Source organism: Rhinoraja longicauda, chromosome 7 (genome assembly GCF_053455715.1).
Source record: "Rhinoraja longicauda isolate Sanriku21f chromosome 7, sRhiLon1.1, whole genome shotgun sequence".
In the NCBI taxonomy this organism is placed as follows: Eukaryota; Metazoa; Chordata; class Chondrichthyes; order Rajiformes; family Arhynchobatidae; genus Rhinoraja; species Rhinoraja longicauda.
In genome coordinates, this window is record NC_135959.1 from 26,761,902 (window position 1) to 26,780,554 (window position 18,653).

An 18,653-nucleotide genomic window follows, 5' to 3' on the forward strand; every position below is an offset into this window, starting at 1 on the left:
TAGTGTCCTCCTACACATAGATGTATGTATGTTGGACCCCTCTGACATTTGACCTTGCACTGATCTATATTGTTCACAAAACCCATCTCCAAAACTTGTAGGATGCTAAGTGTCAAAAAGAATTGAGCAATTAATGCCCTTTTTAAAAAAAAATGGCTGAATGATTTGTTTGTGTGCAAGTGGCATTTCATTTCAATATGTTTCCATGAAAAGTGAGGTGGCCCCTTAGCAGAAGCATCCACGTCGCAGGGCTGGAAACTGGAAGTGTCCTGATCTAATTCTGCTACCACCATCATCTATTGATCAAGTGATGGCTCCCTCTGACTGTTGCCGGAAGCTTGTGCCCTTTTCAGGATGGACGATGACACAGATGTAACATTTGAAACATAGAAGATGGAAACGAAAGAAGAGAGAAGAATAGGGAGGTAGACACAAAATGCTGGAGTAACTCAGCGGGTCAGGCAGCATCTCGGGAGAGAAGGAATGGGTGACGTTTCGGGTCAAGACCCTTCTTCAGAATTCGGATCGAGACCCTTGAATAGGGAGGTTTATAAAAGTTTGTTTCTGATTGTGAATGTGTAATTCCTTGGAACCTTTCTTCTTATCTGAAATCTCCTTCGACTAAAGTGCACTGAAAATGTCTTTCACCACCTGGAGTCTATTTCAGAATTGACTACGTAACATTTTAAAAGTTGTATCGGAGAGTTGATAAAGAAAACACACTGAGGCAGCACGGTGGCACAGCGGTGGAGTTGCTGCCTTACATTGCCAGAGACCTGGGTTCAATCCTGACTACAGGTGCTGTCTGTACGGAGTTTGTACGTTCTCCCCGTGACCTGCGTGGGTTTTCTCTGGTTTCCTCCCACACTCCAAAGATATACAGGTTTATAAGTTAATTAGCTTGGTATAATTGTAAATTGTCCCGTGTGCGTAGGGTAGTGTCAGTGTGCGGAGATAGCTGGTCGGTGCGGACACGATGGGCCTTTTGCTGTGTTGTATCTTTAAACTAAACATACAAAAGGGGTGGACAGCTAAAGACTTATAAGACAGATGGGGAGGATCAATGCAAAACTTAACCTTATGTGAAAGAGAGAGCTGCAATTGCAGGGTCTACTTTAAAAGTGCACTGTTGTCATGGTCACCTAGTCAGTCGCCGGTAGATGTCAGCAGGTGCATTGCAGCGAGAGGGAGTGGCTGCAGTTTTGCAAAGGAAACAAGAGGTTGTGCCACATTTGGATTGTCAGCAAATTGACCACTGGGACAGTAGTGAACACATGCAAGGATCAGAAGGGTAGACAGAAATGGGGGGGGGGGTTGCATATCATGGCATCAGCTGTTGCATTACTGCAATCTCTCATCTCAAGTAAAGGTATTTTGGACAGAAGGATTGTGTGTTTTTAAAATCAATTATGAAAAATCCTGAGTCAGGACAACTACGCAGCTGGTAGTAATTCAATGACCAGCCCATTGCAGACATAAATAGGTTGGGGAAGAGACCAGTCTACATTTGCTCTTGCTTTTTCTCTATGGTTAGATGATTGAAATGCTTACTGGGTTAAATAATTATAGTTGGAGCTCACAAGTTGACAAAATCAGATGAAGTGGCTGTTATTTTTTTACGGTGCTGAAAAATCTATTTCTTGGTATCAGTGAAATTCCCACAAATCCCCTGTGTTAAGAGATCCAGTAGAAATATGTGCACATACAGGCCACTCCAGTCTTGTTCCTGCATTTCTTGCACATTCGAGGAACAAACATTGCCAGGACTCGAGGGTCTGAGCTATAGGGAGATAGTGAGCAGACTGGGACTCGATTCCTTGGTCCGCAGGTGGATGAGGGGTGATCTTATAGAGGTATATAAAGTCATGAGGGGAATAGATCGGTTAGATACACAGAGTCTCTTGCCCAGAGTAGGGGAATCGAGAACCAGAGGACATAGGTTTAAGGTGTCGGGGGAAAAGATTTAATAAGAATCTGAGGGGTAACATTTTCACACAATGGGTGGTGGGAGTATAGAACAAACTGCCAGAGGAGGAAGTTGAGGCAGGAGCTATTGCAAAGTTTAAGAAACAATTAGACGCGGACATGGGTAGGACAGGTTTAGAAGGATATGGGCCAAATGCACAGGTGGGACCAGTGTAGAAGGGATGTGTTGGTCGGTGAAGTGCCTGTTTCCAAGCTGTATCACTCAATATCAAAGCTGTGTCCCATAATTCTGCATAATGCATAAAACACATGAATATATGAATATAAATATATAATTGCACTGTGTTATGTCATATCCTTCACTGTTCAATGTCTTTGCATCTCAATGCAGACTGTTTCACCGTCAAATGAATTGAGCACTGAATTTGAGGTTTACATTTGCTTATATTGTTGGTGTTGCCCAGATTTATGGTGCATAAATAAATAAATAAATGCAAAACATGAATATTGGCTGACGCCTCACCATACCGGGGACTTTATCTATAGCGGAGAGGTTGGGCAGGCTGTAACTGTACTCATTCATTCATTATTCTGAAGTGCAGGAGGCTGAGGGGTGACGTATATAATGTCACAAAGGGGATAGGCTGAATGCACAGAACCTTTCACTCAAGATAGGGGAATCAAGTACCAGAGGACATAGGTTTAAGATGAGAAGGGCAACCTTTTCACTCTGAGGGTGGTTGGTTTACGGAATGAGCTGCCAGATGAAATAGCTGAGGCAGGTACTATAACAGCATTTAAAAGACACTTGGACAGGTACATGAATAGGAAAGATTTGGAGGGACATGGGCCAAATGCAGGCAAATGGGACTAGCTTAGATGGGGCATCTCGAGGTAGAATGAACAATTTGGGCCAAAGAGCCTGTTTCTGTGCTGTATGACTTTATACTTCGCACATTTCTGAATTTGAAAGCTTTGGGTACAAGTTGGCTGCTGTATTTCCTATCTTATGGCAGGAATAGTAAATCTTGCTGGCTGACGTCAGTGGTTCATGTTAGAACCAGATCTCTGGGTGCTCTGGTTTTCTGCCACATCTCAAATATATGCACCGGTAGATTAATTGGCCACTGGAAACTGCCCTGTATAAGTAGATGACTGGTAGAGTTAGGCACGGTTAATAGAAATATGGGGAGAGCACGCTGGTTAGTACAGTGGCTCAGTTTGTAGAGTTGCTACCATACCATGCCAGAAACCTGGGTTCGATCCTGACTGCGCTATCTGTGCGGAGTTTGTACGTTCTCCCTGTGACCGCATGTGTTTTCTCCAGGTGCTCCGGTTTCCTCCCACACTCCAAAGACGTACAGGTTTGTAGGTTAATTGGCTTCTGTAAAGTGCTCCCAGTGTGTAGGAGAGCGCTAATGTATGGGGTGATTGCTGGACGGCGTGGACGGTGCGTTGAAGGGCCTGTTTCCTCTTCGTATCTCTAAAGTAAAGTCTAAAGCCGAACAAAATGGATGAGGTGAGTATTAGTGTGAAAAAAAGGGTGTTTGATGGTTGGTGTGGACCTAGCGTGCTGTACGGCCTGTTTTGTGCTGCATCATTCTGAGTCCATGACATTTTAAAACTGTTAAAATAGTTTTGAAGGGAGGCAAAGTTCTGCTTACCAGCTTTACCTTCTGTCAAAAACCTCCCTGCGTATTCCTTGGGCCTTTCGACAATGGCAACTGGTACCTCAGCTTTGGTGAATCCTCGGTGCCTGAATCGAGGGTATGCTGGGCCAGGGTTTGATCCTCTGCTTCCAAACTGGTATGTACAAATGTGTAGGGTCTTCTGTGGGACTTCCAAGCTGTAGACGTTGTGTACTATAATGTGGAGTTGACCAATCTTCAAAATGGACTTACAGTATTCAGACGTTGCATGGAGCATCCTGAAGTTGAGAAGGGAAGTTGCATAAAGGCAAGTCTGTTCTTTCTTGTCTGATTGCTGTTACCTGACCATAGACCATTGGTGTAACACACACATAAATTAGTATGAACTTAGCAGCAAAGAAACATTGTCAATATTCATATGAGGCAGAATGCATAATTTCCTGCAATTAGCTTCATTGCAATTCTTTGACAGATTTTTATCTGCGTTGTATACACAAACGCAGTGGGGTATTATCAGACATTTTATAAATACAAATATTTAAATATAATTAAGGATCAGATCCAAAATGAAAAGAGCCGGCATTCCATCTAGTGTAAAAGCAGACTCACAACTGAACACAGATTTCAAACCTTTTTGTAGAACAGTAGATATCCAAGAGTACTATCTAGAATGCAACCTTACTTGTATATATGGACATGCTTATAAATCATTCCAACTTCACTGTTGTGCTTTGGGACAATGTAATTTTGTCTGTTGGGTCCATTAATACATGAATTATAAGAATTGATTACCCTAATTTAAGTGCATTAGAGATTTGCATTATGCAGAATGCTGTTGATCCAAAAAACTTGCCCTTTGCCATAGTTAACAAAAATGGAGTAAAATATAGACATGCGCCCTGAATTATTACCAGCAATGCTATTCTTTTCAACATAATCGATCCTTTCTAAGGACGGCACAGTGGTAGAGTTGCTGCCTTAAAACGCCAGTGACCCGGGTTCGATCCGGACTATGCGTGCTGTCAGTATGGAGTTTGTACGTTCTCACTATGACTGCATTGGGTTTTCTCCAGGTGCTCCAGTTTCCTCCCACATTCCAAAGACGTACAGGTTTGTAGGTTAATTGGCTTCTGTAAACTGTAAATTGTCCCTGGTGTGTAGGATAGTGCTAGTGTACGGGGTGATTGCTGGTTGGCGCGGACTCCATGAGCCGGTGAGCCTGTTTTCATGCTTTATCTCTAAAGTCTAAAGTGAAGAAAGCTCTATCAAGGCTTCAAATGTTTTTCCTGCTGTAGAAACAATGTATTGTATCCTTCATGAGCAATAGTGCCATTTAAAGAGCAGATTGCTGCTTAGTTATTCTCCCTGTTGGAACGAAACAGGCAAAAATCTACTTAGACATTCAGTTTGTTTTTTGTCCTTTTGTCTGCTGAATAGTCAATGTGCTTCCGAACTGTACATATGTATGTCTAATTCAGCACACATCTTCCTGTAATCTTCCAAGAGTTAACTGATTTGTTACATACAAAAGCAACTTTATTTAATCTTCATGCCTCCATTCATAATTCAGGTAATTACAAATGCATATGTTTAAAATGGGTACTATAATTCTTCAATTCACAGCTCAGCTCATATGAAAGTTGGATACAGAAACGCGAAGCACTGACAGGGAAGTTTTGGGAAACGTGGAAAATTAAACACTTCTTCATGTAAGTCCTTCAGAAGAGACAAGGGCAAAACAGAACAATCTCCCACACAATTTCTTAACAGAGACTCCCTTTACATGTTTGGGGGGATACCATCATTTTACAGTAAGATGAAAAGCTCTGAATATATTTACAATACATACATTGTACATAAATACAATAACAACACTTACATATATGTTAGTAAACATGTCACATACATACTTATTGCCTGAACTAAATAGTGTACAAAGACCAGCAAAAATATCTTCTTCAGAAGATTCAAAAATTGGATTTTTTTTTTAGAGAACACTGGGGTTTAAAAACTATTGCAGGATAAATCCACCTTTTCATAAATTGGCTAATTCATATTTTTCATTTGCAAAATTCAATGGGTGAACTTCAGGACTAAAACACCTCCCAATTTATTTTCCCACCCCAAACTATTTACAGCCTATGTAAAACTATGACTCTCAAAATACTTTGAACTCTCACGTATAATACATTATATTTAAAATAGATGTCCCAACAACTTCAGTAAAATATCAGAATGTTTTTTTTGAGAGTTTGGATGTTCATCCCTGTATAAATCTTTTTATTAACCAAGACTAATTCAAAGTGCAAGACATTGTGTGTCTTTGTGGCTTCAAAAGGAGCTGGTAATTTTAAGGACAGTATCCTTCAAGAAATCAGACCTTCATCTCTTGAACCTTTAGGTGCAACTTTAACCTTTTGGGATAAAAATCCATCCCCACTTATTCACACTAAACAGTGAAGTGAGGTAAATGTATTGAACTTTGCTTCGGAAATTCAGTTTTAATACTTCAGCTGAGCCACATTTCAGATATGGCGTGCAAAACACATGCTGCTTCAGGTTGAATTTTCATGCACATGACAGAGGTTGAATTTTTCAGATTTTTTTTCTCGCTGCACCGGATTCACAATTATAGCGGAGATTCTATTCCATCATTGAGTTCAGATTTAAGACTGATGTCTATTCAATAAAATACAAGCGGAGGAATTGTAGTGCACCAGCCCAAGCATTAGGCACTATGTGCCATCTCTCATCATCAGTAGCTCTCAAGGCCTTCACTGAATGGGCATTACTCCTTTTTGTGAATTAAAACGTGCAGGCCAGTGTTGGGATTGGGGTGGGGGGTGGGGGGTGATAGTGGTCTTCAGTGCTTGAGGGGGTGAAACTGAAGAGATGAGCATGTGGAGTATGTGATAGGGATAGGGAGAGTTTGATGTGATGACTGGAATGGAACAGTGACCAGGATCTGGTTCTTGGAGAAGTTCAGGTGTCGGAAACTTCAGGTTTAGGGAGGCGGGAGGTTTGGTGCACACTGTGATAGGAAGGTTGGGTAGGAACTTAATATTGTTGGGTGGAGGGTGCTTCCAAGAATGTAAAGTAAGTATGGAGCTTGCTTTAATGGGCTCCCAGCCCTATGCTGGGAAACATTTGTGCACTGGAAGTTAGCAACAACTTTATTTCCAGGACAATGTGGTCCCACAAACCCTATCAAAGTTCCAGAAGGATTTTTACACATTGAATGGCAGTGCATGTGTGTGATTGAAGTCACACCAGACCTGCAAGCCTAACTTCCACTGGGAAGTATTTGGAAGCATCTCCTGACTTGGGCAGAATCACCAAGAAATTATCATGATCATGTTTCTCTCCATCCAAAACATTATTTAAAAACCGTTCTCAAGTACACAAAGCTGGAAAATCTGATTTTTAGGGTTACAATTTTACTAACAAAATATTTAATTGATATACACCAAATGGGTGACTGGAAACCTGAAGAACCTGGAGTAAAAGAGCCAAAATATTTAGAATGATGTATTTTTGTACTAGTTCTTCAATCAGGTTTACCATGAAGGATACCAGTTTCTTTCTTGAGGAATATTGCCAGTATGTAGGGGAGGGGGGAATAATACTTCCAACAATATCGAGTGTTTGTGCAATATAAGTATGAATTCTGCACTATTGGTATTCCAGTTTCACATTTGTATGAACACACTGTCTCATTGGAAAGACAAACAGAAGTCAGCATAATCAGAAGAAAGACACCTTTGTCTCTACCTTTCCTCCTTCATACAATATAATGTCACATTAATCAGGTTAGAAGATGCTACTGGCAGGCTTCAAATATCACCGTGGACACCTCTCAGCTGTTCATTAGTCCTTTTTCTTTTCCTGGACAGGTTGCTGTTTTATAGCAGATGAGTGGAGTGAACTGTCATCTATTGTAATTATAATATATTTTTTTAAGAAAGTATTTTTGAACCTGTTAAGAAAATATGGATAAACACACGCGAAAAACTTTGTGATTTTCCCCAAGGGTAAGGTGAAAGAGTTTAAATGTGACTATAGGATTAAGACAGTGATCATGTAGAGTCATGAAACATCAGGAATATTATTTGCTGTATCCAGCAAAGTGGAACTTAACTTCTTCACAACATACTGTTGGACATTTCCCTGTCAATTCTGATTTTCACAGTAATGCATGGCACCTTTATACGGCAGAGTGATCGCTGTTCTTCAGTGGAACTGTATCAACAACTTCACTGGTAGTCTGAAGCAATAGTTACTCATGGGTTCATTTCATTTCATTCACTTTGGCAGGACATGTGCTGAACTTCTTCCTACTTTCACTTTGCAGTTCATGTCACATATCACGTGACCTTGTGGACGGTGCTGCCGAGCATTTGATGGGGAAATCTGCCACCTTGCTAGATTCAAATTCCACAGTTGGGAAAGATATGATAAACCTCACACACAAGCACTTTCCTAATATGGTCTTAAAGAGATTCTCACCACAGTAAAGGCCTGGATTGTAGATTTTGTTGCATGATGCTATCCAATATTTTTCCTAGATGGAAATATAACAATTTACTTCATCGTTAAATTTGTTTTTGAATGTTATTGGGCCAACATAATATATGCATTTTCGTGACATGGTAATGGTGTATGGTATTTTCCAATAGAGAAACAATTAACAAGATATAAGGCTTCAGATATTTATGGTGGTCTGTTGAGGGCAATTGAAAATAAAAGGAAAATCTAAAGGACTACTTATTGAATTAATAGTTCAAAGAACCTTTGGCCCCTCCCAAATTGTTGCCAATTTGCACAAGTGATGAATAGCTAATATGTTTCTCCACCATTATATGAAACAACCCCAAGAAAAATTAATGTAAAATGGGAACAAAATAGTTGCGGTGAAAAATGCACATTCCCTGGTAACAGAATACTCATGAAATATAACACCAAGTTAGAGTGTGCGTAGGTGTACCAGTTAATGGAACCGTACTACCTCTATCATTCTGCAAATTACGCAACCTGGTAGAGACCATTCTTCAACTAAAGGAGGGGGTTTGATTAATTCTTGTACAGAATAATTACCAAGCCATTGTGATCTGTAATATTGCTGCAAATATCTAATTCAATTCTTTTAGAGCTGTATTATCCATTGTTCACTAATTTTTGAGGTTTACATGTATGGCAGAAGAAAATATCACCAAGTCTTTAACCTCATTTCAATTTTTAAATGAGGCTGAAGATTTGGAACTTTAAAAAAATCAAAACAAAAGCAATAGTTTCAGTTCTAATGAGTGAATCTGCAGTACATTTAGCACTAAATACCAGCCTGTTACTATGGGTGCATCCAGTAGTTGAAGAATTGTAGTAAAGATAAAGTGAATTAAAATCTGAGAACTATTTAAAAGAAAATGCTCCAACTCATGAAACTGTGAACAATAAGAACAGGCCAAGCTAACATAACCCAAATGACCAAACCACTGGTGGTGAGTTTCGACTATCAGCATCAGGAAAGATTCGAGTGCTCTCCACTTTTTTTTTCTGTTGGACAATTAGAGGTGTCCTCGATCAATGCATTTTGATAATTCAGCCCAGCTGAATCCTGGGAATCTGGAAGAGATCCTGCTCTGAATTCCCCACTGTTCTTCAAAGCATCTTTTTAAACAAGCATGTGTCTCCTACGATGCAGTGCCAGGTGATCTGAGCGGGAGAAACTGCGATCACAGTCTGCGCACTTGAAGGGTTTTACCCCTGTATGCTTGCGATAGTGCCTCGTCAGCTCGTCAGACCGGGCAAATTTCCATGTGCAGCCTTCCCACGTGCATTTGTACGGTTTTTCACCTGAAAATAAGCGTAAAGGATATTGTGAGTTTAAAATTAATGGCAGGTTCCATATTATAATGAAAAGCAGGAGGCCGTATGAATCATCGAGCCGTTTCCCCCCATTCAATAAGATCACAGCTGATGGTCTGGAGCAAATAAGGTCTGAAGAAGGGTCTCAACCCGAAACGTCACCCATTCCCTCTCTCCAGTGATGCTATCTGTTCTGCAGAGTTACTCTAGCATTTTGTATCTATCTTCAGTTTAAACCAGCATCTGCAGTTCCTTCCTACATGTAACTGATCTAATCTTGGCCTCGGGTCAACTTTTGTCCCTTTGCTGTTGACCATCATTCTCTCGTCTTTCCTGTAGTCCAAAAACTGTTCTACCTCGGCCTTCAATTTATTTAGTGACTTTGTCCCCAAAGCACTCTGGGAAAGAGAATTCTAATAGACAATAGGTGCAGGAGTAGGCCATTCAGCCATTCGAGCCAGCACCACCATTCAATGTGATCATGGCTGATCATTCTCAATCAGTGACCTGTTCCTGCCTTCTCCACATACCCCCTAACTCCGCTATTCTTAAGAGCTCTATCTAGCTCTCTTTTGAATGCATTCAGAGAACTGGCCTCCACTGCCTTCTGAGGCAGAGAATTCCACAGATTTACAACTCTCTGACTGAAAAGGTTTTTCCTCATCTCTGTGCTAAATGGCCTACCCCTTATTCTTAAAATGTGGCTTCTGGTTCTGGACTCCCCCAACATTGGGAACATGTTTCCTGCCTCTAACGTGTCCAACCCCTTAATAATCTTATATGTTTCAATAAGATCCCCTTCATCCTTCTAAATTCCAGTGTATACAAGCCTAGTTGCTTCAGTCTTTCAACATACGACAGTCCCGCCATTCTGGGAATTAACCAAGTAAACCTATGTTGCACGACCTCAATAGCAAGAATATCCTTCCACAAATTTGGAGACCAAAACTGCACACAGTACTGCAGGTGCGGTCTCACTAGGGCTCTGTACAACTGTAGAAGGACCTCTTTGCTCCTATACTCAACTCCTCTAGTTATGAAGGTCAAAATTCCATTGGCTTTCTTCACTGCCTGCTGTAGCTGCATGCTTCCTTTCAGTGACTGATGCACTAGGACACCCAGATCTCGTTGTACGTCCCCTTTTCCTAACTTGACACCATTCAGATAATAATCTGCCTTCCTATTCTTACCATCAAAGTGGATAACCTCACACTTATCCACATTAAACTGCATCTGCCATGCAGCCGCCCACTCACACAGCCTGTTCAATTCACCCTGCAACCTCATAGCATCTTCCTTACAGTTCACACTGCCACCCAGCTTTGTGTCATCTGCAAATTTGCTAATGATACTTTTAATCCCTTCATCCAAGTCATTAATGTACATTGTAAATAGCTGCGGTCCTAGCACCGAGCCTTGCGGTGCCCCACTAGTCACTGCCTGCCATTCTGAAAGGGACCCATTTATCCCCACTCTTTGCTTTCTCTCTGCCAACCAATTTTCTATCCATGTCAGTACCCTACCCCAAATACCATGTGCTCTAATTTTGCACACTAATCTCCTATGAGGGACCTTGTCAAAGGCTTTCTGAAAGTCAAGGTACACTACATCCACCGGCTCTCCCCTGTCCATTTTCCTAGTTACATCCTCAAAAAATTCCAGAAGATTGGTCAAGCATGATTTCCCCTTCGTATATCCATGCTGACTCGGAACGATCCTGTTACTGCTATCCAAATGCTCTGCAATTTCGTCTTTTATAATTGACTCCAGCATCTTCCCCACCACCGATATCAGGCTAACTGCTCTATAATTCCCTGTTTTCTCTCTCCCTCCTTTCTTAAAAAGTGGGATAACATTAGCTACCCTCCAATCCACAGGAACTGATCCTGAATCTATAGAACATTGGAAAATGATCACCAATGCGTCCAGGATTTCTATAGCCACCTCCTTAAGTACCCTGGGATGCAGACCATCAGGCCCTGGGGATTTATCAGCCTTCAGTCCCATCAGTCTACCCAACAACATTTCCTGCCTAATGTGAATTTCCTTCAGTTCCTCCGTCACCCTAGGATCTCTGGCCACTAGAACATCTGGGAGATTGTTTGTATCTTCCTTAGTGAAGACAGATCCAAAGTACCGGTTCAACACGTCTGCCATTTCCTTGTTCCCCATAATAAATTCCCCTGCTTCTGTCTTCAAGGGACCCACATTTGCCTTAACTATTTTTTTCCTCTTCACATACCTAAAGAAGCTTTTACTATCCTCCTTTATATTATTGGCTAGCTTACCTTCGTACCTCATCTTTTCACCCCGTATTGCCTTTTTAGTTATCTTCTGTTGCTCTTTAAGAGTCCCAATCCTCTGGCATCCCACTCTTCTTTGCTATGTTATACTTATTCTTTTTTATTTTTATGCTGTCCTTGACTTCCCTTGTCGGCCACAGGTGCCTCTTACTCCCCTTGGAATCTTTCCTCCTCTTTGGGATGAATTAATCCTGCAACTTCTGCATTATTCCCAGGAATACCTGCCATTGCTGTTCCACCGTCTTCCCTGCTAGGGTCTTCTTCCAGTCAAATCTGGTCAGCTCTTGCCTCATGCCTCTGTAATCCCCTTTGCTATCTATAATACTGACATTTCCGATTTTCCCTTCTCCCACTCAATTTGTAGAGTAAAACGTATTATACTATGATCACTGCCTCCTAATGGCTCTTTTACCTTGAGTTCCCTTATCAAATCAGGTTCATTACACAACACTAAATGCAGAATTGCCTTCTCCCTGGTCAGCTCCAGTACAAGGTGTTCTAAGAATCCATCGCGGAGACATTCCACAAACTCCCTTTCCTGGGGTCCAGTACCAACCTGATTTTCCCAGTCTACCTGCATGTTGAAATCTCCCATAACCACCGTAGCATTACATTTTCGACATGCCAATTTTAGCTCTTGATTCTTAATTTTTTTTAAGGAAGAAATTTATTTGCATCATGTCTTAGACTAGCAACCTTTATCCTGGGACTCTGCTTCTAAATTCTAGATGCACCCTTCCAGAGAAAACTACCACTAAGTACACACTCTGCTAAGCCCCTGGGAATCTCAATGTTTCAATAAGAATGTATCATGAGTACAGATCGAGCCAGCTTAATGTTCCTCACAAGCCCTTTGTTCCTGAAACTTCTCCCAATGAATTTGGTTTATGCTGCTTTCAGTGGTCTCGCTAATGCCTGCACCATTGCAACAAAACGTTATTATATTTGCACTCCAAATTGCCTCTGAACACCTTTTTGCAACAGTACTCACTATTTTGTTTTTCTGTTCTTTCTACAAGGAGGATGCTTTATATTTTCTTTTTACACTCCATTAGCAATATTTTTGCCCAAACCTGTTCATGTTCTATTTTGCACCATTAGCAACAATTACACTGTCTCCCCTCCCTGTTCTGCAATGCCTGCCTTTTGTGAAGGACGAGGTGATTTAGTGATGATTTGTCAGGTTTTGTTGGTGGCTATATGCAAATAGTTTAAAACCAACATTGCATTTGACTGTAAATACAAGGCACATTCAGGAAGATCCAGGGTTACTGTCAAAATTCACCTCGTAGATGAGCTGGGTGAATATTGATCCGGTATTATGTGCAATGGAGTAATATATTCCCATCAAAACCCATCCTCGTGAAATTAAATGCCATTGAAGTTGCTACATTCCATTATTTGGGGATAGTTCCTGCTCCAAAATATGTAACTGGCATGATAATCTGTTGAAGGAGGTTTAACAGTGTGTTAAGATGTTTCCATTAGTGGGAGAGGGTCAGACAAGGAAACCAGGTTACGGGATTAGAGGATGGCTGTTTAAAACGGAGGAACCTGGGAACTTTTTTCTTGCAATTAGTCGTCAATCTTTGGAATTCTCTATCCTCTAAGACAATGGAGCCTAGATCATTGGCAATATTTAAGGAAGCACATAAAACGGAAAAGTACACCACAGAAACGGATCCTTAGGCCTGTAATGTGTGTGCTGAACATGTTGCCCAGATAAACTAATCTCATCATATCCCTCTCTTTCCTGTATAACACGTACCTTACAAAAGCATCTTAAACACCACTAAATGCCACCACTACCACCCCTGGAGGCATGTTCCAAGCACCCAACACCCTCTGTGCAATAAAATCTTGCCCCACACGCAGTTAACATATTAGCAAAATTGGCATTTAGCTACGGGCCCCGCACTTTCGAGGGCCCAGCACTAAATGCTTGAAATCGGCATCCCACTGAGGGGCGCTGTGTTGTACGTGTCGCTCCCCAACTGCCGCGGTTTTAATGGGTTTGCGGGGCTGCGTGGACCAATGGGAAGCCAGCGCGTCACCGCCCAACCGCCCAGTCTCCGGTCCTCTTACTCGACACAGCTCCGGCCTCAACCAAACACCTCACTCCTCTGGACCGCTCTGCTCGAACATTGGCCTTGTCTCCCCACACATCCCGGCCCTCTCACTCCTCGCTCATCAGCTCTTTTTCTCTCAAGTCCCCGGGCCACTTTCACCACTTCATCACCCCCCCCCCCCCCCCCAAATCTCTCCCACTCCTCCGGTCCTTTTTCTCCCTACTCTGGCTATCTCTCCCCACTCCTCTGGCACTTGCTCCCCTGAATCCTCCACTACTCACTCTTCCACTTACCTCCCGCCTGTTCTTTACCTACCCCTCCGCCCCTCCCTCTCCTTGTCTCCTTGCTAGGGCCTTCTCTCTCTCTCTCTTCACTCCTGCGGTCTTCTCTCTCACCTCACTACTCCGGCTCTCTCCTCCCCACTCCACTGGGCGTCTCCTCCCCAATCCCCCTTCCCACTCGCCTACCAGACCTTCATCTCTCCAAATAGCTACTGTTCCAGTCCTTTTTTCCGCCAATCTACCTCTCCTCTTTATTCCCAGTCCTTTCTGTCCCACTCTCTCTCCTCTTCTCCATCCCACTCTACCCCCCTGCACATCTCTATTATGCTCTCCCCGTTTCTTCCGAACCTCTTTCCCCCACACCTCCCTCCATGCCTCCCCCCCCCCCCCCCCCCCACCTCCTCTGGCCTTGACTTTCCATTTCTATCGGCACTTTCCCTCACACTTTCAGCCTTTTCTCAGCCCTACCCGTCCGTACCTCTCTCACACTCTTCTGGCCCATACTCCCAAAATCCTGTGACTCCCTCTCATCCATCCCAAAAGCTCGGGCCCTCTTTTTCACCAAATCACCCGGCCTTCTCTCCTCACTTTCTGGGCCCTGTCTCCTCCTCCTCCACTCTTCTACCACCACCTCTACCCACACCTTGCATGCCTCTCAGCATCCACTGCACCTGCACTCCCTACCCCAACTCCGTCCCTCTCACCCCTATACCTCTAGTCCCGCTTCTATTCACTCCTCCGGCCCTCCCTGTCTCTACTTCTCTGGCACCCTCGGCTCCCACTCCTCCGGCCCTCTTCTCGCAATCCTCCGTCATTCTCCCCATGGTGGCGCAGCGGGAGAGTTTCTGCCTTACAGCGCTTGCAGCACAGGAGACCCAGGTTTGATCCCAACCACGGGTGCTGTCTGCACGGAGTTTGTACGTTCTCCCTGTGACCGAGTGGGTTTTCTCCGAGATCTTCGGTTTCCTCCCACGCTCCAAAGATGTACAGGTTTGTAGGTTAATTGGCTTGGTGTATGTGTAAAATTGTCCCTAGTGCATGCCGGGATCGCTGGTCGGTACGGACTGTGGGCTGAAGGGGCTGTTTGCGCGCTGTATCTCTAAAATAAACCCCGCCATCACACACTCTCTGAGAGTCCCGTATTAGGCCCGCGGTCCGCTGTACGCTCCGACTCTGTAGGCTAATGGAGTTCGCTAACGTTAATGGAGTTCGGGGAGCGGGGCTGAGTGTGTTCGGGAAGCGGAGGCGAGTGTGTTCACCGAATGGAGGTTGCAACCTGCCTCCCAGCCTGGGAGGCCATCATTGATTGAGTGGCCACTGGCTGGGTGAGGTCACATGGTGCCATCACCTTGTCCCGTATTTAAGGCCCCTTTATAACCTATGCTACGGGCCCCGCACTAGCTTAATCCGGCCCTGCCCACACATCTCCTTTAAACATTCCCCCTATCATCTCAAAGCTATGCCCACTAATGTTTGATATTTCCGCTCTGTGAAAAAGGTTGTGACTATCTACTTTATCTGTGCATCTTATAAGGTAAAATACTTCTCTCGGGTCTCCCCTGAACCTCCAGCATTCTAGAGAAAATGATCCAAGTTTGTCCAGTCTCTCTTTGTAACCAATACCCCTTAAATTTTTGAATCGGCATGGAAGAGGATGTGAGGCCTGGGGCAGATCAGCAATGATCATATTGAATGTTGGAGGCTTCAGGGACTGAGTGGCCCATTTCTGCTCCTAATTCCTCCCATATTTTCACCATTGGTAGCCATGTCTTTAGCTGCCTGGATCTTTCCTTTAACCGTCCCTGATCTCTGAGACATTCCTTAAAAGTACTTTATCAACAACTTCCACTTAAATGGCAATTTAAATGAGGCTCGATGGTTCATGAAAGTGTTGCGAACAAAAGCAATTGATGCTTAGTCACACAGAGATTTTAGAATGGATGAACAAATGTTTTGTCCAGAAGGCAGATTTTAAGGATAATCTTGAAATTGGTTGCTATGATTCCTACTGTGTAACTATGGCCACATCTCAAACCTACTTCCTTAGTTGTAAGCACTTTCAGGTACTCTAAAAAGGATGAGAAAGATGCCAGACAAATGTGTATAATTTGACTGGAGTCTGGGAAGGGTCCCACCACAAAACATCCCCCATCCTTTTTCTCCAGATGGTGTCTGACCCGATGAGTTACTCCAGTTCTTTGGTAGAAACCAGCATCTGCATGTCTTTGCTTCTGCATCTTTATCTGTCTAAGATCTTCAGCCTTTATGAGTCAGATTTGCATAAAAAGTGTGTATTTTCACTGGTTTATGCAATCATTTAGTTAGATTAGGGAGGAAAATGTGTACTTTGGATGACAGGGGAGGTGGGAGCTGTTAGTCATAACTGAACCTCACAAAGCATTGGCTCTAAACACAAACAGTGATCATCTCTGTAGTAGAACTTGAACATGTAACAGGCTTTGGTCTTTAAATGTTCTGGGAGCAAAACTCATTTCTTTTGGCAATAAAACACATAGTTTCTATCAATGGTTCCCAACAGTTTGCTGTCCTTTCTTCTAGAGTCACATAGCGTGGAAACAGCCCCTTCGGCCCAACCTTCCACACCAACCAACATGTCCCATCTACACTAGACCCCACCTGCCTGCATTTGGCCCATATCCCTCTAAATCTATCCTATCCATGTACCTGTCTAAATGTTTCTTAAATGTTGTGGTAGCACCTGCCTCAACTACCACCTCTGCCAGCTCGTTTCCATACACTCTTTGTGTAAAAAAAAAAGTTACCCCTCATATTCCTATTTAATCTTTCACCCCTCACCTCAAACCTATGTCCTTTGGTTCTTGATTCCCTAGACTATGTGCGTCTACCCGATCTATTCCTCTTATGATTTTGTACACTTCTCTCAGATCACCCCTCCTCCTCCTCCTGTGCTCCAAGGAATAAAGTCCTAGCCTGCTCAACCGCTCCCTATAACTCAGGACCTTGAGTCCTGGCAACATCCTCATAAATCTTCTCTGCATCCTTTCTGGCTTGACAACATCTTTCCTGCAACATGGAGCCGAAAACTGAACACTATACTATAAATGTGACCTCACCACCGTCATATATAACTGCGACATGAACCCCCCGCTCCAACTTCTATACTCTAACATTAATACATTCTCACATCTGATGTTGTTTCTGAAAACATCCACTGTATGAACCTCATGTCAGGCATTCTTTGATGTAAGGCAATGTTGAAACGGTTAAAATCACAGAAACAGTAGCTGTAGCAACAAATACAATGGCAGGGAAACAACTCTGTTTAATCCTTTGATTTGCACTGACCAATAACATGTTTCTTCCGGCTTAAGTGGCTGCGCCTCTTAATCCTGTCTTTCCGTCATATCATGCATTGTTAGTGCATTTTCTAGACTTACTCCTCTTGCCCAGAAAACCACACAAAAGCCTACATTTATCTTCATTGCCAATCAGTCAGTGGGCTGTAAAATGCAATTAAGCTCAAATACAGAGATCGATTTTCCATAAGTGATAATGGTTAGGTTTATCTTGAAATTGATGGATCAAGATTCCTTCAGAGTAAGAAGTTTTATTTTTAAACTAGACAAAGTGGACCCATTGGGCCCAAACCACCCCTGCATTGGTGCAGCACCCTCTCCTCCCCCCCTCCCCCTCCCCCAGGGGTTGCCTCTCCTGCATTGATGCAGCACCCTCTCCTCCTCTACTCCTCTCTTCCCCTCCTCTCCTCCGCTCCCTTCCCCCCTCCCTCACTCCCCTCTCCCTCCTCCTCTCATCCCCCTCCCCTTATCCCCCCTCCTCCTCCTCTCCCCTCCCCTCCTCCACCCTCTCCCTCCCCCAACCCTTCCACTCTCCCCCCCCCCCCCCCACCTCTCTCCCAGGAGCAACAGCCCTGCTAAACAAACTGTTAGGGGCAATACAGCAATATGACCATGTGGAGTTTTTTCTGGTGCTCACATTTCCTTCCACATCCCAAAGATGTGCGAATGGTTGGTGAATTGGCCACTGTAAATTGCCTCTACTGTATAGGTGCAGATAACAAGTAGAATTGGTATAGGGGGAGGGGAGTGTGTGTGTGGAAAGAATGACAAATGGAAATAATGGAAGATTAGTATAAATGGGTGGTTGATTGTCGGTGTAAACTTGGTGGGCCAAAGGGCCTGCTTCCATGCAGTATTTTTCTGTCAGACTGCAACATTCATATATGTTCTTAGATCATCTCTCAAAACTAATTATGTGTCATGAAGTAAAGTAAAGAAGTCTGAAGTAAAGAAGACTTGGTTATGAAAAGCATTTAAGCTATTTGAGGTATACATACATGGTGGAACAGCAGTAGAGTTGCTGCATTATATAGCCAGAGACCTGACTACAGGTTCTGTCTGTATGGAGTTTGTACCTTCTCCCTGTGATAGTGTGGGTTTTCTCTGGGTACTCCGGTTTCCTCCCACACTCCAAAGATGTACAGGTTTGTAGGTTAATTGGCTTCAGTAAAATTGTAAATTGTCCCTTGTGTGCAGGATAGAGGTAGTGTACAGGGTGATTGCT

The 18,653-nt window shown here is 43.2% G+C and overlaps 1 protein-coding gene across 13 annotated transcripts in view; it reads right to left on the reverse strand.

The window, feature by feature from the left end:
- Positions 1-5,115: 5,115 nt before the first annotated feature.
- LOC144595154 (Krueppel-like factor 12) overlaps positions 5,116-18,653 on the reverse strand; it is a 229,059-nt gene continuing 215,521 nt past the window's right edge. For all 13 annotated transcript variants that reach the window (XM_078402284.1, XM_078402290.1, XM_078402291.1 and 10 more), the window contains one exon: positions 5,116-9,425. In XM_078402284.1, coding sequence (XP_078258410.1) covers positions 9,244-9,425 — 182 coding nt within the window. In that variant the 3' untranslated portion in view covers positions 5,116-9,243. The remainder of the gene's footprint in view (positions 9,426-18,653) is intronic.